Genomic DNA, 23,110 nt, shown 5'->3' with positions numbered 1-23,110 from the left:
AATATAAATAAATATTTATATTGGGCATGTGAACTACAAATATAAAAAAATATTTTGATATATATAAAATACTTACATAGTATATATGATTTTTTTTTTACCCAAGAGTATCATACTATACATGATTTCCTGGATTTTTTGCATTTAACACTTAATAATTAATCTTGGAGAGCTCTCCATGTTGAACATACAGAGCTTTCTCATACTTAATAGCTACAGAGTATTCATTCTCTTATATGGCTGAATCCCAGTTTATTTAACCAGCTCCCCCATTGGTCATTTAAGTTGCTTGCTGTGCATGTAGTGCTGTGGAGATATCCTTCCATATACATCTTTGTAGAGTGTTGTGAATATATCCGTAGAGTACATTCCTGGCAGAATTAGTAAGTCATGCAATAATTGCATTTTTAGTTTTCATGGGTTTCCTCAAATAGATCTGCATATTCACTTTCACCAAGTGTATATGAGAGTGTCTGTGGCTCACAACCTTGCTAGCCCTGGATATTCATTCATTTATTCATTCATTCATTCTTCCTTTCTCTTTGTCTCTATCTCTGTCTTGCTGGGGGTTTGCCAATTACACTAGAGGAATTTTTTTATTAGATGCTTGTTTTCATTAATTTCTGCTATCTTATTGTTTTCTTCCTCCTATTTGGAGAGGGTTTTTTTTTTTTTTTTGCTTTTTTTTTTTTTTTTTTTGGTTTGTTATTTTATTATTTTCTTTTTTTTTTTTTTTTTTTTTCTATTTTTGTTAAGGGTTTTTTTTTTTTTTTGGCATTTTTTTCTATCTTCTTGAGATAGATAATTGAATCATTTACTTTTTTCTCTTTTTTTCTAATACATGCTCTTAAGGCTGTAATTTTCCTTCTAGCCTAACTTTGCTTTATGCCACAAGTTTTGATGAGTCATGTTTTCATCATCATTCAGTTCAACGAAGAGAAAATCTTAAAATTAGAAGAAAAAAGGCACATTAGCTTCAGAGTAATTCTACATATATTTTAAACCCACAAGATAGTATTATTTTTCCTTTTTACACTCACTATTTTATTTAGCTTTACCCACATAATTACCCTTTTCATTCTTCTTCTTTCCTGTATTTCTGTGCTTTAGTACCAGATCATTCTGCTTGAAGAATCTCTTGAGTATTTTTTTAAATATTTATTTATTTGAGAGAGGGAGGGAGAGAGAGAGAGAGCATGAGCAGGGGGAGGGGCAGAGGGAGAGGGAAAGAGGAAGCAGACTCCTCACTGAGCAGCCCGACATGGGGCTCAGTCCCAGGACCCTGAGATCACAGCCCAAGCCAAAACCAAGGGTCAGATGCTTAACCAACTGAGCCACCCAGGTGCCCCAGTATTTATTCTGATGCAACTTTGCTGATGACAGATTTCCTCGGTTTTCATTTTTCTGAAATTATTTTTTTATTTTGCCTTCGATGTTGAAGGATATTTTTGCTGGGTATGAAATTCTAGGTTGATGATTGCTTTCTTAAAGCACTTTTAAAGTGTCATCATGTTATGTCATGACTTGCATCATTCCTGTTTCTGATGTCTCTCTTGTTTTGTCATAGTCTTGCCTCTTGATGTGTCTTGTAATTTTTTACTGAATGCTACACATTTTAATGGAAAATTGTAGAAGTTCTTAATGGTGTTATCTTCCCCCAAATAGGATTTACTTTTGTTTTTGGCAGTCTGTTAGATTAGAGAAGATTGCCTACGTCCAATCATGAATTTGAGCTGATTTGAAATAGGCTTCAGTCTTGTAGAAGCTGATCTCTTGTTCACCTGCATTGTAAGACTTCCCAGGTCCTCTGTTTGAAAGACTGGGCTGTTTATCAGACCTGCCCTTCTTGGTGAGGCCTGAACACTGATTATTGACTTTGTAGCATCATGAGTCTGCTGTAAGAGCCTCATAGCCTTTTTCTCAGCCTCTCAGACCCACACTCTGTATGAACTGGCACATGCTTCAAGTGGAAAAGTTGTGCAACATGTTGGGCTTATTTGTGTCAATGCCTTTCCTTTATCTTCAGATCTTGACCTCTAAAATCTTGGTTTCTTTGATTCCTCTACAATGTGTTCAAACAGATATTTTTCATTTTATAAAGCTGTTCTAGCTATGTTCACAGGAAGGTTGGTCTAATACAAGCTAGTTCATCATAGCCAGAAATGGAAGTCTAAAATCTCTTTTTAATTTCATTTAATGATTTGTTTTATTTTATTTTTTCATCAACATGAATCTGTTTTAATTGTTGTAGCTAACAGTAAGCATAAATATCTGGTAGGTCCCACTCATCTATCTTTATATTTAAAAGGAATTTTCAGGGGTGCCTGTGTGGCTCAGTCAGTTAAGCGTCTGACTCTTGATTTTGGCTCAGGTCATGATCTCAGGGTTTTGAGATCAAGCCCTGTGTCAGGCTCTGCACGGGGGGCATGGAGCCTCTTAAGGTTCTCTCTCTCGCTCTCTCTCTTTCTCTCTCTCTCCCCACTCCCTCCCTCTCTCCTTCTCTAAACAAACAAACAAAAAGAACAAAAACCTTAAAAGGATTTTTCAGGCTCCTCTCAAATGCTTTTTATTATTCTAACCCCAGATTCATATGTCATTTTTCTAAAGAGAACTCATTGCATTGAATTCATTGATTAATTTAGAGTGTTGACATTTTTATGACATTGTCTCCCTACCTAAAAACATGATATATTATTTTATTTATGAGTCTTCTTTTATGTTTATTGATAGTTTGAAGGGTTTCTTTATATAGCACTAGCACATAACTTGTTAAGTTTATTACCCTATAGTTTACCATTTTGTGGCTACATAGACAGCATTATATTTTCCAACTGTATTATAGCTGTAGGTTTTTATATGTTTTTATATGTTATTATGTGTCCACCCATTTATTTCAATGCCTAGAGGTTTCAAGTCTTGAGGTGACACACTTCCTTCTGATGCTGAGCCTCTAATGTACTTGACACTTAAATATTCAATACACATTTGCTAATGTTATATTTATTTATTTTTTTTTTTTTTAAGATTTTATTTATTTATTTGACAGAGAGAGACACAGCGAGAGAGGGAACACAAGCGGGGAGTGGGAGAGGGAGAAGCAGGCTTCCTGCGGAGCAGGGAGCCTGATGCGGGGCTCGATCCCAGGACCCCGGGATCATGACCTGAGCCGAAGGCAGACGCCTAACGACTGAGCCACCCAGGCGCCCCTAATGTTATATTTATTATCTGTGTCTACAGAAACACCACTGTGCCCACCATGAAGACACCTTTTACATGACCATTCAGAGTACTTTAGCTCCTTGAATGTGAAGAACGTAAAATCTCTCCAATCCAAATGCCTTAGATGATAGGGAGGTAAGAGAGGGTAGGAATTTGGCAGAGATAGAAATGAAGGCAATTCTGCAGGCAGCAGTTGCCATGCTAAGAGGGAAATTGGAGAACTGGATGGAGATGAGAAAGTCTGGGACATTTTGCCCCTTTTCAGGGACAGATGTACCCTATTAATTCTTCCTTGTTCACTGCTCTTTGGGTGTCAGGTGGTGGCACTTTCTGACTGCAGCATTGTACAGAGATGGCCTGAGGTGGCCCAGCCTTATTTGATTACACTTGTATAAATCCTCACAACAATTCTTCTGAAGCTTTCCCTGTTTTACAGATGAAGATACTGAGGTTCAGAGTGGTCATGTGACTTGCCCAGGATGTGACATGGGAGAACTGGCATTCCAGCTCAGATTTGCCTGGTCCCAAAGCCCATGTGCCATTCACTCCCCAACATAGCTGTAAAGTCTAGGATTAAACTATGACCCTCAGGCCACTTGGGATTTATGTCATACTTAGGCAGTGAGAAGGAGATGCTAATTAAGTGAATTATAGTTATTTTGGTAACTTCTGCCTTAGAACAAATTACCTCAGAACCCAATGGTATAAAACAACAATACCAGGGGTGCCTGGGTGGCTCCGTCGGTTAAGCGTCCAACTCTTGATCTCAGCTCAGATCTTGGTCTCAGGGTCGTTAGTTCAGGCCCCTGAAAAACAAAAGAAAACAAACCAAAAAACAACTACTATATTCTGCTCCTGATTTTGTGGGGCAGGAATCTGGGAAGTGCTCAGCTGGGCTGTTCTTGTTTGGAGTTTGTCCGGCAGATGCAGTCAGACCATTGGCTGGGGCTGCTGTGATCAGAAAGTTCCACCAGGCTGGGTGTGTCCAGGGTGGCCCAGTCCCATGGCTGGGAGCTCAGCTGAGGCTGCCAACCAGAACACCTACTTGTGGTCTCCAAGGCAATGGCTCTCCACCAGGGGTGATTTTGCCACCCAGGGGCATTTGTGTCTATTCACAGCAGGGTGCGTGCACTAGCATCTGGTGGATGGAGGCCAGGGATGCTGCTGACCATCCTGCCGTGCACATCCCAGCTCCCCACCACAAGGATGTGTCCATCCCAAAACGTCAATAGGGCCAAGGTTGAGAAACCCTGCTCCAAAGCTTGGTGATCTCGGGCGAGTCGGACTTCTCGCCTGGGCACTGGCTTCCCCCTGCAGGGGCTCCCCAGAGAACCAGGCAGAAACTACATCTCCTCCTGTGACCCAGCCTCAGAAGTCACATGGCATCACGTCCATGGACTGTTGGTCAAAGTCATCACAAACCTGCCTTGACTCAAGGGGAGGAGAGGGGTATGGATCCCACCTCTCAATGGGAGGAGTGTCAAAGAATCTGTGGTCACTTATTAACCACCATAGAATGTACTGGGGAGCAGCACGAGGGGAAGCAGGCAGAGCCACATGCCCACTGAGGGCTGTCCTCTGGTCACCAGCTCATTCTGCTGGGTGTTGGCCAAGCTGACGCCGAGTCACTTAGACCCGCTTACAGAAGCAGCTGCTGTAACTGGCTTGGAAGCCCTGTCAAGAACCCCCAAACCCCAAACCCTTCATCAAGTACTACAGGGTTTTCTCTGGGTTCATGGGAAACTGAGATCAGGATGTCTGCATCGGATTCTCCTTCCACTTCTTTTCTCCTCCCCAGTTGAACCCTGTCCACCCCGCCACACACACTCCCAGTTCTCCAACTGGGTGCTCACTCATGCCTGTAAGCTCACCTATCTCTGAGCACCTAAGCACTTCATTATTGGCTTGGGCAGAGAAATGTGCCATTAGTGATTTAATCTCCACAAGACATTTCTCCCTAATTGCTAGTCACAGATGATAATTAGCGACTGTTAATTCCTGATAATTAACAAGCTAATTCTTAGAGGTAATGGCCCCAGGGCGATCATCTTAAAAGGCTCAAAGCTGCCGTGCTTCTGGGCCCCAAGCTCCAAGGGATGACACTGCATTTTGGCATCTCTAGCCCAGAAATTAACTGGGGCCCTTCCATTTCTGTTTACAAGGGCAGCAATTGGACAATTGATGACTCTAATCTTTAGTTTTCCCCTCTGGGTATATGGGTTTGTTTTTTTTTTAAGAAGCTTTGTCGAGCACAGAACACTATAAAGAAAATCAAATACACGTAACCTTAAGACCCAGGAGTATCCACCATCAACATTTTGGTTTATTTCTTCCTAGTCTATGAATTTGTTTCATAGTTGAGGTCCTGGCAAACATGGGGTTTTACCTCCAGCTTTATTCACTTGATATTATAGAGTAAACATCTTGTCTGGTGGTAGCAACTTATAAAAAAAAAGGTCTGCCTCCCCCCTGAGAAGAATCAACTGGATGCTATAGCCGAGGGAGAGGATTCGTGAGAAGGAGAAACAACCATGGAAAAGCCAAGATCTGATTATGTGGGATCTGGGAATTCATTCCCGACCAGAGTGTCTTCAGGGGACCGCTGTCCCTGCCCCACCCACTGAAGATATTGGCTGGAAGAATCTGTGTGCAAGCACACAGCCACACAGGAGAAAGGCTGGGAACTAAGATGTGAACGGTGGTGTTGCTTTCAGAGTGGGCAAGTGCATGAATTTTCCTCCTCTGCCTTACGATTTTCTGTACAGCACAGAGAAAAAAGCACTGGATCAGCATTCAGAAGATTTCCAGTTCACACTCTTGTCCCTCCACAGAACTGGCCGTACGATCTCAGGTAAATCTCTCCTCTGGACCCTGGTTTTCTTAAATGTGCTTTGAGGGAAACGTTAGTCTTCCTGCCCTGAAAGGTGGTTTTGGGAATCAGAAATGCTGGGTTAGAGTTCGCCTCTCAATATGAGAGGACATGCTGGCCGACTCCCCCAAAGGAGACCCAGGAGGGTCAGGAGACAACCTTTATGTAACACTAAGCTATTTCCAAAGACAATCTTCCAAAATACTGTGTCCCATGCATTTCTAGATTCCTCAGTGACCTGCTCTGGATGTGCCTCTTCACCCCAAGTTTCTTGAACCTGTTTATTCCTTCAGCAGGGAGATGATGTAGCCATAGCATAAACTTGGGAATTAGACCTAAATTCAAATCAATCACAGGTCACGGGTGTCAGCCACCTGTGACGTCCTGTAGGCTATGGAACATGTCTGAGCCTCAGTTTCCCCATCCATGAAATGGGGGCATATACAACCTACTACTTACGGGGTTGTTGTCAGGTCCCAACGAGGTACTATACACAAAGGGCTTTTCCGTACTCAGCTCATGATATTTATTTGTACATAAATACGATTTCAGAACAGAAGCACAAATACAACTGTGTAATGGGTAAGAGGACCATTTCTCGCTCTGCGTAGCATCCCCCGGATTTGTTATGCACTCTGGAAGGGGACTTTTCCCTTTGCCCAAGCTCACCCCAGGCTTCGCGGGCTGCTCCTGCAGTGTGGTTGGTGGGTCCACTTCAGCCTCTTCCTTTCCCTCCTGCGTGTATAGCTTCAGATCCAATCTCCTCTCCCCCCTCACCTCCCCAGATCTCTCAGATCTGAGTCTTTTTTTGTCCCTCTGCCAAGCTTACTGTTAAAATTGGCCGTTCAGCCCTGATCTGTGCGCCCTGCAAGGCGGGGGGGGGGGGGCTGGTTACCCCATTGCTGTGTGATGCTAATTCCTTACAAAACACGCTGCATCCATGCTGCGTTTAATTCCCCAGCAAGTTCGTGGAGTGACCTGGTGAGAGCTTGGTATTCTGCACGCGGGGAGGGGGTGGGGGGGTGGCAGCAGCATTCGCAAAGTGGGTACCACGGAAACAGACACCGTTTTGTGGACACAGAAGTTCGGAAAACACTGCAATGAGCGAAACTGCACACGCTTTTCAGGCCTGTAACATTAATGTGCAACGTGATTCTTCGAGACCTAGATGCAGTGCTTCCCATGCTTTTTTCCCATCAGAGTCCTTTTTACTAGAATAGTGCTCCATGGAACCCGCTTTGGAAAACACTCGTAAAGGTGGCATGGGAAAGGTCTCGGGAATGGGGCAGGGTGAAGTTCAAAGGCAGGCACCACCACTTGCTAGCTGAGTGATCTCGGGCAAGTTTCTTAACCTCTCTGATCCTCAGTTTGTTCACCTATAAAGTGGGGACGGTAACAGGGCTGTAAGGATTAAAATAGAGAGTCAAGTGCTTAGCAGAATGCCTAACAGTTGAGAACATTCAATATACTTTGGCTTTTATTGTTATTCTCTTCGAGAAAAAAATGGCCCTCCGAAAGGTTACTGTTTCAACACGACACAGCTAGTTAGTGACCGGGTTGTGTCCTGGCGTCCCACCTCTCCCTTCAAGGCTCTTCGCAGCATACAGAGCTGTTGTTCTCATTGGGGATCGAATCCCTTTTTCTCCTCTCCTTCCCTTCCCCCCCCAACCACCTGTGGGCTTCTAATTCCCTTCCCTCTGGCAGATTCAGGGTTTTGCAAGCCTCAGAAGTGAGGGAAAGTACTGCAAACTGCTATAAAAGTCTTAGTTATCATTCCCTTGTCACTACCCATCCCAGCAGTCCAGGCGGCCACTTCCCTGGGGCTCCTGCAGGCGGCCTGCCCCACCCCCCTTCCCTCCCCCGGGGACCCCGGGGTTCTGCCCGTGATGATGGAGTCACAGAGCAGAGTAGGTGCTTTATTAGATGCGCGTAACCCAGTCGGGAGCCAAGCCGTCCCACCCCTCCTCCCACCCCACTGCGTGCAGAACGACTTGGCTTGTTGGTGGGGCTGGCTGGGGACTTTCTTTTTCCCTCCTTTGTCAAAGCCGGTACGGGAAGGATGGTGCTCTGCGGCCTGGTGGACAGGAGGCCTTTGCCCCCAGGCTCTCACGCACACCCCCAGGAAGCCAGCGTGGGGCTTGCTCCGTAGCTGAGTCAACTCTGCCGCGGTCAGCTGATAGGGCAGGGCCGGCGCTATGGAACTGGGGTCAGTTCATCCCCCTTGTTGCGCAGAGCACCCACTGTTCCTCCCCTTCGCCCACAACAAGCTCAGACTTCACAGACGAATCAAGCCTCCTGACCTGAGCGTGGCTTCTGTCCCTTCTCCGCGGACTCAGCCCAGACGTACCCGAGTCTCGGCTGGGATAGGGCCCTGAGGCGGGTGACCCCACCTCCCCATCATAGGCGCTGGGGCACTTGACTCTTTCCTGACCATTAACATTTCAGAATTCCTGACTTTGTAGGACTGACGGCAAAAGGGCCCGTGAGAGATGCTGACGGCCTGGCAACTTTGCAGGCATATGACTTGCTCTGCCGGCCCCCTCCCCTTCTAGAAATGGCTCTGCCTGCCCCCTACAGCCCCCTAGGTGACCCTCTTCTGGGCTCTCATCATATCCTGGCTTTCCCCATCATAGCACTTACTGCGTTGTAGCGTGGTTTCTTGTTTGCTGGCTCAGAGCCCCTCAGACTTCAGCAGATCCGCAGCTCACCTAGATCTTGTTAAAATACAGATTCTGGTTTAGAAAGTTGGAAGGTCCCGGGATTCTGCCTTTCCGACAAGCTCTGGGGTGAGGCCGATGCTGCTGGTCCATGGATCACACTCTGAGGAGCAAAGATCAATCGTTCTCCACTTGGGCCGCACGTTGGAATCGCCGAGAGCACCTGCAGGATACCCCTGCCCCCGTAGGAGGCCAGCTGCCCCAGAATCCCTCAGAGGGACACCCAGGCTGGACGGATTTTTAGATGCTCCCCGGATGTTTCTAGATTGCGGCCAGTGTCCAGAAGCCCTGAGCTGGGCTGTGGGCTCTGTAGAGGCTGGCCTCTGTCTGCCCTACTGTCAGTCTTTCCCTGCGCGAGCCCACACCTGGCCGTGGCAGGTATCAGTAGGGGGCTCACGGCTCCCCTTGCATAGACTCTCGGCCTCTGGCTGGTTCAGAGCTGGCTCCCGCCAATACCACCTGCCGAGCCCACAAGGTCAGATGGTTTTAGAGGCCCATTGGGTTTGGACTGTGGTGTGGCTTCTTGACTTGGGCTGACCCAGAACTACAACTCATTAGAGTCCGTGAGGAAGACACCTTCCCAAGAGGCCTTCTCTGCCCCTCTGCCTTTTCTTGAGGCCACTGCTGCTTCCCCCTCTGCATCCTGCTCAGAGTCCTTCTTAACACAGAGAAGTCCACCCCCACAGAGTTCATGCCTCCGTGGGAGATCTCAAGCTGCATTTTAATTGTGTTGGTGGTACCTTTGTTCTTCTAATGGGAACTCTTCGAGGGCAAGGAGAGTGTGCTGTTCATCTTGTCTTCCATGTGGGCACAGTGGGTTGCTGCAGATGAATGAATGAATGGTGTTATCCAGCAAGGGGGGCTCCCAGAGAGGAAAGGGGGACCCTTGTAGTAGCCTGTCCAGAAGGCTGTGAATTCCTCAGGGGGAGAGGAAGCACCCCCATAGTGGCCTGGCATCCAGGAGCTGGCCTATGGGCCTTTCTGCATCCGGTTAGCCAAGCGGGGTTGACTTGACTTACCTCCTCCGGGCCCTGCATCTTGGCCTCCTCAGAGGCTTACCCTCTCTCCTGCCTCCAGAGCCCACTTCCTTGGCCGCAGGCTGCCCAGCGACCTCTGGGAAGATGAGTGGCTGCGGGAGGAAGGCCCTGACCCTGCTGAGCAGCGTCTTTGCTGTCTGTGGCCTGGGTCTCCTGGGCATCGCGGTCAGCACCGACTACTGGCTCTACCTGGAGGAGGGCGTGGTCCTGCCCCAGAACCAGAGCATGGAGATCAAGATGTCCCTGCACTCGGGCCTGTGGCGTGTCTGCTTCCTCGCAGGTAAGGGCACCCCAGGTGGGGACAGCCGTCTCCCAGAGACAGGAGCAGCCCTTGCCCCGCCCCCCCGGAAAACCTGCCTGAGAGCCCCCGTTGGGAAGAGATGCCCCCACTGGGAGGGGGCAGTTCACCAGAGATGGCCCTCGTGAATTCTGGGTGGGGCTCCCTGCAGCAACCAGGGCCCATTCCAAACATAAGCCCTGAGTCACAGTGTCCAGGAGCAGGTCCTGTCATCCCTGGGACCTGTGTCCCTCCAACCTGAGAGATGAATGTAGCCACACCTTCCCCACACTTCCCCGTACTCTGCCTCCCAGGCTGAATGAGGCTGGCCTCCCACGGGTCTGGAACCGCCCTTGTGTGCCTTAGCCCGTGGAATTATTGATCTCAGTGCCTCCCCACAATACTCCAAGGCAGGACTTATTATTTCCACTTTACAAATAAGCAAATGAAGACCCAGGGAGGCAAAGTAAGTCTCCTTGACTCAACATTACAGGTCCACTCGTTTACAGAATGGGAAAGACTTGGCAGTTTTCCCTGTTCCAATTCCGTGAAATGGGAAAGAGAAAACCCAGGTGTACGTCCTTCCAAATTTGCAAGATGGTGCAGGCTTTGATCCCACCTATCTGGGCCTCCCTCCAGTTCTCGAGGACTTCTCTGGAACCCTTGAGCTGCTATTCCAAGCACTTTGTCTTTATCCCTTTATCATGGCCCAGAACCAACCTGCACAAGAAGAGCATCTCCATGCTCTGTGAGACTGGTCGCAAGCCTGAGCTGGCTGGAATCCCCACAGGGTGATCACTGAGCCTTTCTAGAAGGGCCCCTGGCATTTTACATGTACACAGGACAGAGGGAGCATGTGGTCCTCCCAGCTTTATAGTAGGGCTTTGGAAAATGAGGGTGGTGATTGGCGCCCAGCAGCATCCAGCATGGAGGACACCTCAAGGCCTGGCCTCCTGGTGACTTTGGAAATGGCATCTGACACTGACCTCACCTCCCACTTTCCAAAACTATGTGGCATCAGTCTCTACTTAAATCTGAAGGAGAATTTGAAGTCACTAGGGTCTGGCTTCCAAAATGATTGAGAAGGCTTTGGGGGTTCTGTTCCATGACATCCCTGCTGGGGAATCTAAGCCAGCCATGTGCCATCATCAGCTGAGTCTGCCCCAAAGCAACAAGATGGCCACCGGATGTGTCACTCAACCTCAAGTTTGTAGTGCGGACTTCTTTTCATGTGACTCTTGGTGCTTGGGTCCACATTCACAGTGCTGCTTCTCCAGGAAAGATGTGATGTCAGGAGGCACGCCCACCCCTACTGCGGGTCACTAGCCAGGGATGGGACCCCCGAGATTTAGATCCAGCCCAGGCGCAAACACAATGGGCCAAAGATCCCAGAAGCATTTGGGGATATCATTTGAATGTATGAACTTCACATCCAAGTTCAAGAATAACCTGGAGATGCAAATGATTCTTGTCTTCACAGGTGAGGAGCGGGGACGCTGCTTCACCATAGAGTATGTGATGCCCATGAACACTCAGTTGACATCAGAGTCCACAGTCAATGTTCTAAGTAGGTGCCTCAGACTTTCTGACCTGGGTCACTGGCTAGACAGAGCAGAGCAGGGCAGGGGGAAGAGGCAGGGTGACCAGCTTGCTTCTCAAGCACTAATGCCCTTCGAATCAGCTGGTGGGGTTGGCCTCAGCTCACCAGAGCTTTCTCTGCCGATTATTCTTCCAGTGGTGATGACAGCTTGCTGGAGTCTTCCAAGTCTTGTGGCCCAGGCAAGGGAGAGGGCATTCTGCCTCGTGTCTTAGTCTGTGTGGGGCTGCCGTAGCAAAATACCACAGACCAGGTAGTTTCTGACCCATAGAAATTTATTTCTCTCAGTCATGGAGGCTGGAAGTCCAAGATCAAGGGGCCGGCAGGATCACATTGTGGTGAGGGCCCTCTCCCGGCTCATAGCTGGTGCCTTATTGCTGTGTTCTCACACAGAGGAAGGGGCGAGGGAGCTCCGTGGGGGTCTCTTTTATAAAGGCATCGATCCCACTCACGAGGGCTCCACCCTACGCATCCAAACCACAGCACTCAGGGAACTGATGCAAACTCTCTGGCCCCCAAGAAGATTGACTTCATGGCGTTTGCCTTACCAGGGTCGATTTTGACCCCAGTGTGGGCTTGCAATACAGTTCTGATACAATCACCCCTTAGCCTTAGGCTAAGGACTCAGTCCCCCAACCAGACTTCCCTCATTTCCCACACCAGCTGGAAGTTCAGAAGACCCCCAAGGCCACCGGCATTTCTGACCAGCTCGCTGCAAGTCAGAGGTTCCTGTGACTCCCTCAGGTTCAAAACATTGCTAGAGCAAGTCATAGAACTCAGGAAAGCACTATACTTCCTATCACAGTTTTATTATAAAGGGTTCAGATCAAGACCAGCCAGATGAGGAGGCACATAGGGCCAGATCTGGGAAGGCACTGAATGCCGAGCCTCTATGTCTTCTCCCCATGGAATCAGGATGCCTCACCATCTTGACACGTGGATGTGTTCACTAACCAGGAAACCCAACCAGGCTTTGGTGCCGAGTATTTATTGGGTTTCATTATGGAGGCGTGTTTGAGTGAGCTGTCCACCACGTGACTGAACACAGTCTCCAGACCCCTCCCCCCTTCCCAGAGTCAGGCCTGGATCACGTGGCTCAAAACCCCAACCATCTAATCACATGGTTGGTCTTTCCAGCCCTGTCCTGAGTCAGCTGATTGGAAGAATCTCAGGGGTAGTCGAGGGGCCCACCATGAATATCAAGGACACTCTTCTCACTTGGGAAATTCCAGGGATTTGGAGGTTCTCGCTTGGGAACCAAGGGCAAAGACAAGATACATTCATTAGGCAGACCATCCCCCAAGTAATTATAAGTTGAAGACAACAGAGGCCAGGAACTGTCTATAGCACCCCTCAGAGATAGATGCCTGTGCCCGTGGAGAGGGTGCATGACCCCAGGAGAGGAAGTGAGGTGAGTGACAAGGCCCTTCCATGGCTGCCATACTGGCTGCCCAGGAGGGAGCAGTTTGTGCTGGAAGAGAAGACAGAAGCATGTTGGCAGTGTCAGCCCTCCCAGCCCTGCCTCAGAGACGCAAGCCCTGCCAGCACTGGGAGATCCCTGGGCCACCCAAGGAGGGGATGGAGCCCAGAGAACTCATGCAGGCCAGGGGGCTTTGGGCACCAGCTGGCAGACACTGCCAGGAACACCTGGGAGGGGAGGTAAGTAGGTAAGGCCACGGGAGGCTGACGGTGTCCTCTTGTCCCCTCAATTAGAAATGATTCGCTCGGCCACACCGTTCCCCCTGGTCAGCCTCTTCTTCATGTTCATTGGGTTTATCCTGAGCAACATCGGACACATCCGTCCCCACAGGACAATACTCGCCTTTGTCTCTGGCATCTTTTTTATTCTCTCAGGTAAGTTGTACTGTTTTCTTTCACACACTCTCGACTCTCGACATTTGACTCCTCCACGGCTCTGCTCTGGGAAGTGTGGTCACAGCTGTGGGTCAGCCCCTGGCATGGGAGCAGCTGAGTCTGTGCCCCAGGTAGAACCGAGTTGGAGTGAGGGAGGCCTCTGATGACCTCGAGCCCATCCATGACCCCCAGAGGAGGAAAGACCTGATAGGCTCACCTGGGGGAGAGCTGGGATTAGAACCCGGGGCTCTCTCCTCCCTCCCCATTGTCACCACCTCTGACTTCTTGGTTCTACCAATAATGAGCATTCTTATTTTTGAAGGGGCTATTTCTTCCTGATTTTGCATGAAAGGTAAGTACAATCTACCTTTGGAATCATGGCCCCTTCACTCCCAGCCCTCAGCTATCGTCAGGAGACTCCTATCGTCCCCTTGACTTTCCAGTCACACCCATACCCAGGTCCCTTAAACATGAATCTGTCTTCCTGGAGAGACACCAGGTTGAATTTCATTCATTCATTCATTCCTTCATGAATTATATCTACCAGGCCTTATTCTGGTGCTGGCATCACTGCCCACAAAAACGTCAGCAGCATGGGAGATATAAACAAGTAGATTTACTAATATGAACATAGCAGGACAAGCAAGGACTTCTATGGGGGCCAAGAGCAGTGATTGAAATTCAGACCAGGGGTTGGTCAGATAAGACTACCAGAAGGGGAGCTGAAGGATGAGTAGGAATTAGGTAAAGGAGTAAGGTTGAGAGTGGGGATGAAAAGGGAGCCTGGAGGAAAGAGAGAGGATAAAGCATTGGGGAGTTCATTGCGCTTTATGGCAGGAGTGTAAAGTGGAATGTGGCGGGAGCGGAGACGGGAAGGCATCTGAGGATTTGGGACATTGTGAGAAACCTCAGAAGGATTTTGCGCTAAGGGATGACGATACGATCATATTTGGGGATTTTTAAATGACCACTCTGGGGAATGGAGGGAAGGATGGAAGCAAGACAGGGGCAGAGAGAGCAGGTGAGGGGCTATTTCAGTAGCACAGGAGAGAGGTGATGGTGGCCCACACAAAGGGGATGATAGGAGAGAAGAGAGAAATGAGAGGATTCAGGTGACATTGGGAGATAAACTCAACAGGACAAGGACTAGGCTTTAAGGAAAGAGTCAAGGATGGTACCAAATTCTTGTTTAGGCAGTGGGTGAATGACGCATCCATGGTTGATCTAGAGACCACAGGAGAAGAAGCAAATTTGGGCCAAGTTCATGAGTTTAGTGTGGGAAATGCTGAGTTTGAGGTGTCCATGTAACATCTGGGAGGAGGTGTCCCAAAGACTTCTAAAGGTCAGAGGCTTGTGGAGGGGGCCTGGACCCAAAATAGAGATTAAGAGCTAACCTCTTAGGGAGTAGGAGAGGGAACCATGGGTAGAGATGAGGTTACTCACAGGGAGTGCACAGAGTGAGAAGGCAAGAGAATGTGGGAAATAAAGATAGGTTCTTTCTCCCCTTTAAGGTGACCTATACATTTTCAGGAGGACCTTTGCTTTTAGAGATAATACTTCAGACAGAAGAGTGACCCTCAGAGCATGTATTTTAGGTGCCCTGGAGCCCTGGACACATTGACAAGGGAGGGCCTAGGGAGGAGATGCTCAGATGGAAGATGGGTAGGTGGATGGCTTGGATAATGGATGGAAGGAAGGAAGGAAGGAAGGAAGGAAGGAAGGAAGGAAGGAAGAAGGAAGGAAGGAAGGGACAAAGGGGAGGGGAGGGCAGTAAGAATAGCTCTTGGGCACCAGGTATTCTGATTGCCACCTGATTCCCAAGCCAGTTTAGGTTCCTTTTCTCAACATTTTCTTATCAGTATAGCTCTCTTCCTCCCTCCCTCCTTCCCTCCCTCCTTCCTTCTTTCCTTCTTTCTTCCCTCCCTTCCTTCCTTCCTCTCTTCCTTCCTTCCCTCCTTCCCTTCCTTCTTTCTTCTTTCCTTCCTTCTTTCCTTCTTTCTCCTCCCATCCTTTCTTCCATTCATCTGTCCATCTTTTTTTCAACTGACACACCACTCTTCCATCCACCCTTCCATCCATCAATCCAACAAATATTTATTGGGCACCTGCGATGTCCTTGGCCTGCCTTCTGCATGGTGGTATTTCCACCTAGTCTAAGAGGTACAGACTCAGGGGTTAAACTTTTCCTTTATCTTTCTAACTTGACAAGAGTCAAGGCCGTAGAGTAGCTTCGAGGCACCGGAGGTTTTTCCAGCAGCGGGCAACGGGATCAGAAATCTCAGAATGAATGGGGCCACGCGAAGTTGTTTTAATGATAACAACAGAGAAGGTTCCCTTGGGCCAGCAATGATGGCAGCATGAATTAAGTGCCAAGGAAGGCTCGAATCACACCTCTTTTCCTCTAATGTTCCTCCTTCAAGATGCCCTAGTTTAATCATGTGAGTGGAATTAACCCTGAACAGCTCAAAACAGAGTAATTAATTATGTCCTAATTCAATGACAGTAACTAACCAAGGGACCGGTGCCTGAGGCAGTCACTTGCACAAGAGAGCAGGAGTTTGGGCCCCAATGGCCTCTTGAGTTATCGCTTTCCAGAATCTGGACAAACTCACTTTACCCCTCCTGCCTCAGGATTTCAGTATGCCTCCCCCATGGTCAGTGGCGCTGTGAAGACCGTGGGCCACTTAGTCTCCACAAGGATGTTAAGGAGATAGGGATCGGAGGTCCTGGCTGCCTCTGCCAAGGGAGCCTCTCTTATTCTTCAGTTTACCGAAGGCCACTTGCTAGCTCAGTGGTTCGCACCCTTAGTTGACCTTAGCATCAGCTGGGGAGCTTTTAAGACAACCCAGTGCCAGGGCCCCCGCCCAGGCCAAGTGACCCAGAAAGTCTGGGGACAGGGCTCAGGCAAGTACGTCTGACAGGTGATCCTCATGGGTGGGCAGGTGGGGTGACAGCCACAGGGCTTCCGTGGCTCAGAAGGTGGCTGGACAGGGAGCTTTCTTCCCTGCAACTATCTGCTTCCTAGAAGGTAATGGTCTGAACAAGGTCTTTAGGAGGAAAGCTCCTGCTCTCCTTCAAGCCCCAAATGAGGCTTTCTTCCTGAACCCCAAGGGGAGGTGGGTGCTCCATCAGCAAAGGCCCTGGGGCCTCTTCACCAAGCGGCCCCTTGCCTTGACGCAGGCCTCTCTCTGGTGGTGGGCCTCGTGCTCTACATCTCTGGCATCAATGATGAGATGCTCAACAGGACCAAGGACACCGAGACCTATTTCAACTACAAGTACGGGTGGTCCTTCGCCTTCGCTGCCATCTCGTTCCTTTTGACGGAGGTAAACCTCCCCCGACAGGCAGGGGGCCCCAGCCCCACCCTCTCTGCTGCCCTTCTTCCTCCCCAGAACGTGTCACTCTCCCACCTTCCCCGGGCCCGCTTGTCCGGGACATCCCTGCTCTGTCCCGGGGCTTCAGCTGCTCCGGTGGCCGCGTCCTGTGCAGACCCCGGCCCCCAGCCGGGGAGCAAGAGCAGGGCCCCAGCAGTGAGCGCCCCTCTGCTTCCTCCTCCCTGTAGAGCGCGGGGGTGATGTCCGTGTACCTGTTCATGAAGCGGTACACCGCCGAGGACTTGTACAGGCCCCACCCCGGCTTCTACCGGCCTCGCCTGAGCAACTGCTCGGATTACTCAGGCCAGTTCCTACACCCGGACGCCTGGGTCCGGGGCCGCAGCCCCTCCGACATCTCCAGTGACGCCTCCCTGCAGATGAACAGCAACTACCCAGCCTTGCTCAAGTGCCCCGACTATGACCAGATGTCATCTTCCCCCTGCTGAGCCTCGCCACCTTCCTCCCTGGACTGTGGACAGCCAGATAGCCCTTCCCGTGCTCCCCTGATGGCCTGTGAGCCCCAGGCCCTTGGTTGCCAGGCCCAGGCTGTCCTCGCGCTTCGCTGTTGTCACTTGACCCACGTTGTCTCCACAGCTTCCCCCAGAGTAGCTCTAACTGCCCCAGGGTGGGTGTCGGGGAGTCTGGAGCCAGCGGGCAAGCTGATTGGCTGAGAGCATGGGTGTGGCCCCGCCTCTTGAGTGCCAATCACTGGCTGTTCCAGCTGTGTATTTGTCCCTACACACCCAACTTCATGGCCCCAGGCCGAGTTCCTTACACAGACCCAACTGGACTTGTGTGCCTACCAACTAGCCTGGCCCTCCTACTCATGATCTGGGCCATCAGGCCAAAAAGGTGACTCTCCTGTGGAGGTCTGGCTGGTTCAGCATTGCCAAGCAGTGTTCCTTGTGAAATCCTTTATCCTTGTTGGTTGCCCACACCAGTCCGTAGAGCACACCTTCCTGGGCTCTCCCCTCCCCTCTGCCCCATAAGCTGTGAATCTTCCCTCCTCTCCTCCCACCAGGACTCAGCTGCCCCGGCCTTGGTCCCTAAGGGGTCCAGAGTGGGTCTGAGACCACACTGATGAAGTCACAAAGAGGTGTTAATGGCTGATGATGTCTTAATATGTATGGCCCCTATAACATATTCAACAGGGGTCTTTAATGCCTTAACCCAAGAAGTGACTCTCACAAGGAGAATTTCAGATTTTGGCTGGTCCGAGTTAGTATTATCAGGCACTGTTTCAGGCCCAGGGGATACTATCCCTGCTCACATGGGCAGTATTTCCTGTCCAAGGCCCTAAAATCTAACCATGTAGATACACGTCTATACCACCTAAGTAGAAGGCAGCTTTCAAAGAGGCTGCCTGGGATTTGGAGCTGGATTTGCCAACACTTGGTGCATTTTGAGTCAAAACAAGCCAGCCTTAGAATAATCTGGATGCCCGTGAATATATGGGGGTTGTCATTTAATCCTAATACAGGGCAGTATCTGCTTCCTGGACTGGGGACATATGTAGGCAGCCAGATGCTTCCAGAAGATGAGGCAGGGTGATGCCCATTTTCCTAGTAGCAAACCTGAGCTGGGAGGTACCAAGCACCTTCCATGAAGTCCACAGGATCGGTGGAAGGGCCACTGCAGGACGTGACCCCCCCCCCCCCAGTTCTCCAGGCAAGCTCTCAGTGTATGCATTTCCGGTTATGAGATTGTGAGCAGCAAAACAAGGCCGGGCTCTCCGCTGTGTGTTTTTGCCACGCCAGCTTTTCTCTCTTGCTCTCGCTCTCTAAGATAGCGTTAGGTTCCAGGGTCCCAGAGCCACCGCGGGCAACACTTGGGCTCTGGAAAGCTCTACAGAAGACCACACATCCACATGTACGGACTTGGACGAGACAGTCTCCTAGTTTTCTAGAGCTGCCATAACAAAATGCTCCAACAAGAGACATTTCTTTCCTCACGGTTCCGGAGACCAGAAGTCAGAGATCAAGATGGCCGCCGATTGGCTTTCTTCCAAGGCCTCTCCTTGGCTTGCAGATGGTGTGTCCTCACACGGTCTTTTCCGTGCTTGTGTGCATGCCCTGGGGTCCACGTTCCCTCTCACCAGGAAACCAGTCAGAGCAGATTAGAGCCCATTCTCAGAGCCTCATTCATCCCCTGTTTAAAGGCCCTGTCACATTCTGAGGTTCTGCAAGTGAGGGCCTCAACACAGGACTTTGGGAGGGAGGTGCACGCAGTTCAGCAGGTACAGTGGGTCACTTCCTAGCTGGGTTATTCCACGTGCTTCACAGCACAGTAGAGGGGAAGATGAGAGACGCCGATTGTGGTCCCAGTTTAGCCATCACCTGAAAGCATGGATCCTTGGGCAACCCCATCTGCTCTGAGGCGCTTGGCCCAAATTATCCCCAAGCCACTCCCTCCCACACACCCGCCTCCAACTCTAGTGATTCAGCCTTGTGTAGAAAGCTCCAGGTTGCCATCAAATGTGACTTTTCAATCCTTGCCTCGAAACTGATAGCGACCGTAAACCCAACCCAACGTCCCGGGCCATTGGCACCTTACAACGACTGCCGTACTCTGGTTACTGTTCACAGAATAAAACGGAAACCACGTTCTCCTCCACAGCAAAGGAATCGGTTAGTGTACGTGCAGACTCACTAGGCGGCATTTCCAAACTGGACGGTTGTTTAGATGTGCTTTTCTCTTGTTTTGGTCAATGTAATTACCCTCCCAAAATGCACTTTTCTGTCCCTTAAGCTACCTTTCTCTGTCACTATGCCAGGCTTAGTGTGTGTGTACAAGGAAAAAATAGAACCCACTCCTAAACACGAGCTGATTGTTGACTGTGACATCATTAGGATGAGCCTCTATTGGCCTGGAGGCTGGGCTGCTAAGTCAAGCACCTCGTGCCTTGGGAAGGTGCAGTTTATGCTTATCTTAAGTCATTATCTTCCCTCATGAGAGACAGGGGATAGATCAATCGTTGCACAGCTGTTACAGTTCCCTTTCGTCTATCCATTAATCTCAGAACTGGGGGCCTATTTGCAGCCTCTCTCCACAATCAAACGTTTTAATCAAATATTAAAGTGCATAAACTCAGAAAATATAATTAGGGTCCTTTCCCAATGCACTTGCTGATCCTTCGTTTCTTCAAGCACTTGAAGAAAACACCTTGAGATTTTTTTTTCTCACCTTCAAAAACTTGGAGAGGGAGGGTAATAAACTGAAATCTGATAAATTCTGGACTAGGAAAGCACTCAGGGTTACCAGTGGTTGGACAAGAATAATTCCGAAACTGCTGGTTCCCTCCCACGCGGAACTCACCAGCCTCCTCCTTGCCCCAGGGGGGACTCAATGACACCCCCTGCCCCACCAGATGGCCTTCAAAGGTCTGTTTTCAGGGCTGTGGACTGAGTTGATGGGGGCATTGGGGACAAATCCATAAGAGCCACCAGCTTCTCAGTGATGGGTCAGGGGAGCCCCTCCTTAACGTTTGGGTAATTCTCCTTTCTCCTGAATAAAAGTGGTGTATTAGGGTTCTCCAGAGATATACAATGGGATGTACATAGGGAGATTTATTTCAAAGAATTGGCTCCCATGGTGGTGGAGGCTTAGCAAATCCAAAATCAGATGGAGGAGACCAGCAGGCTGCAGACTCAAGGGAAAGTTGTAGTTTGAGTCTGAAGGCCCGCCTGCTGGTGTATTTCCTTCTTGCTCGGGGTAGGTCAGTCTTTGTTCTATTTAGGCCTTCAACCGATTGGACGAGGCCCAGCACGTTATAAAGAGTAATCTGCATTACTCAGAGTCCACTGATTTAAATGTCAATCTCATCTAAAGCACACCTTCACAGAAACTGCCAGAATAATATGTGGGCACCATGGCCCAGCCAAGCTGACACAGTAAATTAAACATCACAAGTGGATGAAGAGCAGAGGAGAGCGGGAGAAATGGCATTCCATCTTAAGAATTGCAGGGTAGGTTGGGGGGGTGGGGGGAGTCAGCCCAGCCAGGCCCAGCCGTGCACAGCCAGGCCCCGGGCTCTGTTCCTTTGCAGGCTGCCCCTCCAACTGAGCCCATCTTCCTGATGAGTGCATGGAGTTTGTTTGTGCTCCCCCCAGTCTTGACTGGTATCCCACACTCAGGGAATACATGCTCACATGCGAATACAACCCATGAGAGGTTTATTAACCTCTGGAACACAAACTCTCCACTTGGTGAGTGGGTACAGGTAAAAGACTGGATTCCACTGAATGTGCCAGACATGCCAGGACCCAGCGTGCACTGCAAGTGTGAGCTCGGCCCTGACAGCAAGGCTCGGTGGCTGCCATGTGCAGAGCAGACACTTCCCACAGGGGTGGAGGGTGGTGAGCCAGAGCTGGGCCATAGCCCCTCAGGACCCAGGACGGGCACTGGAGGCCTCGGGCCCTTCCTCTTGGCAGAACTATGGTCTCTGGATTCCCACCTACAACTGCACTGGGATCCTAGACCTCTGTTCTGTGACCTTGGACAGGTCACACTCTCCCAGGACCTGCCTCGGCTTTCTCGTGTGTACTAAAGCCTAATCTCCCCGTCCACTTCTGAGACAAAGTTTTCTGCCTGGGGAGACTGTCCTTGAGTATTTGCACACAGTGAGCCCCTCTGCTCTGCTGGTCCCAGGGAGGCAGTGGGCCTGAGTTCCCTGCCGGGCACTGTTCCTCCTTCTGTGGGTGGTCAGCAGCCTCGGGACCTACTTTTTTCATTCATATGAGGGGGTTGGATGAAATCATCTTCAGGCTCTGTCTCCAGCTCAAAAGATTCTAAGTTTTATAGGCAAAACCCAGCCGAGCTCAAATGATGGACCCCCAGCTTCTGCCCCCTGCCAGGGGCACCCAGATGACACCCAAAGAATGCAGAATTTATATAAGAGAGCAGATGTTTGGGGCGCCCCAAAGAAGAACAAGATTGTGTATAATGGAGCGCACATGGCAGGCCCCAGAGTAGCAGGAGGAGGAGGGGACGGAGGTCTCGAAGACAGAACTCAGCTGCCCCCTTCCTTTCTCTCAGCCAGAGGGAGAGAGATTGGATTCTCTCAATCCAATGTCTGCTTCCCTGGACAGCACTGTGGCAGGTGAGGCCCTGTTGAGCCAACTCTAGAGGTTCAAGAGCAGGTTCAAGGTCAAGAGGCACCACTTTCATGCAAAAGGAAAGGCAAGAAAGACCCTTCCCTGCTGAAAGGTGTCCGAAATGTGACTGTGTCTGTCAGGATATGAAAGTTTCCAGGTGGGAGTTGGGTGAGGGGAGGGAACTGACAGTTGCCTGGAAAAGCTCGTCCTAGAAATGGTGCCAGGAGCTCGGCCGTGGCCTTGATTGGCAGACGAGGTGGTGGCTGGTTACCCCAGTGGGCTGAGGGTTCAGGGATAAGACATGTAGCTTCCTTTGCTGAGTCCCAAGCCAGCCTTCCAAGGGCCAGAGGAAGAATCTCAGAGCTGAACCTCAAGCCTCCAGCTACTCCCTCTGGGCAAACCAGTGGCATATTTCGGGCCTCAGTTTCTCCACCCACAAGATGGACAGCCTCCTCAGCCTGTCTTCCCTGGGAGGGAGTGAGCTTGAGTGAGAACTTAGATGGGAATCCTGGTGGTGCCCAGCGATCAGATGTGCTGGCTCGGGGCTGAGCACTGGTTCAGAGTCACCATCTCTATGCCCCTGGCTGAGCTGACTTGCCGTGTCACCCCAGACCTGCCCCCCTCCAATCCCTCATCCTGTGCTTAGCCTAGGAAGGGCTTTCTTCCCACCCCTTTTGCTCTCTCCTCACCAGCAAGAAGCAGTTTTGGGAGCATATCTGATATTCCCCATTGCTCACTGACTTTGGCCTTGAGATCCCCCCTTTTCAAAGTTCGTGGAGATTGGATTCTGGCTTATGCAGCACCAACAAATAGGACATTCCAACAGCAAGTAACAATTTGATTCAAACTGCTCTAAACAATAGAAGTATTTTTTATTTTCACATCAGGAAGGCCAAGAGTAGGTGTGGGTTCAAGGACTGGCTAATTCAGAGGCTCAATGATGCCATCAAGAACCCAAATTCTTTTCATCTCTTGGTTGTGCTGTCCTTGGAGTTGACTTTATCCTCAGGTTGGTATCAAGATGGTGGCAGCAATCCCAAGGGTCATATCAAGATGCAACAACATCAGAAGGA

General features: G+C 49.9%; 1 protein-coding gene across 3 annotated transcripts in view; it reads left to right on the top strand.

Annotated features, from left to right (window-relative positions):
- Positions 1-19,766, top strand: part of CACNG5 (calcium voltage-gated channel auxiliary subunit gamma 5) — a 40,918-nt gene extending 21,152 nt beyond the window's left edge. The window contains exons 2-7 of one of the 3 annotated variants that reach the window (XM_032429484.1): positions 5,985-6,070; positions 9,883-10,122; positions 11,600-11,686; positions 13,430-13,570; positions 16,751-16,896; positions 17,133-19,766. In XM_032429484.1, the coding sequence (XP_032285375.1) occupies positions 9,927-10,122; positions 11,600-11,686; positions 13,430-13,570; positions 16,751-16,896; positions 17,133-17,390 (828 nt within the window). In that variant the 5' untranslated portion in view covers positions 5,985-6,070; positions 9,883-9,926 and the 3' untranslated portion in view covers positions 17,391-19,766. Of the gene's footprint in view, positions 1-4,049; positions 6,071-9,882; positions 10,123-11,599; positions 11,687-13,429; positions 13,571-16,750; positions 16,897-17,132 lie in introns of those variants that run through there. The other 2 variants (XM_032429482.1, XM_032429483.1) reach the window with 2 other exon arrangements.
- The last annotated feature ends 3,344 nt before the right edge of the window (positions 19,767-23,110 follow it).

The sequence above is a fragment of the Phoca vitulina genome, unplaced genomic scaffold, assembly GCF_004348235.1.
Source record: "Phoca vitulina isolate PV1807 unplaced genomic scaffold, GSC_HSeal_1.0 scaffold41, whole genome shotgun sequence".
Taxonomy (NCBI): domain Eukaryota; kingdom Metazoa; phylum Chordata; class Mammalia; order Carnivora; family Phocidae; genus Phoca; species Phoca vitulina.
This window is presented reverse-complemented; position numbering and strand designations above follow the sequence as displayed.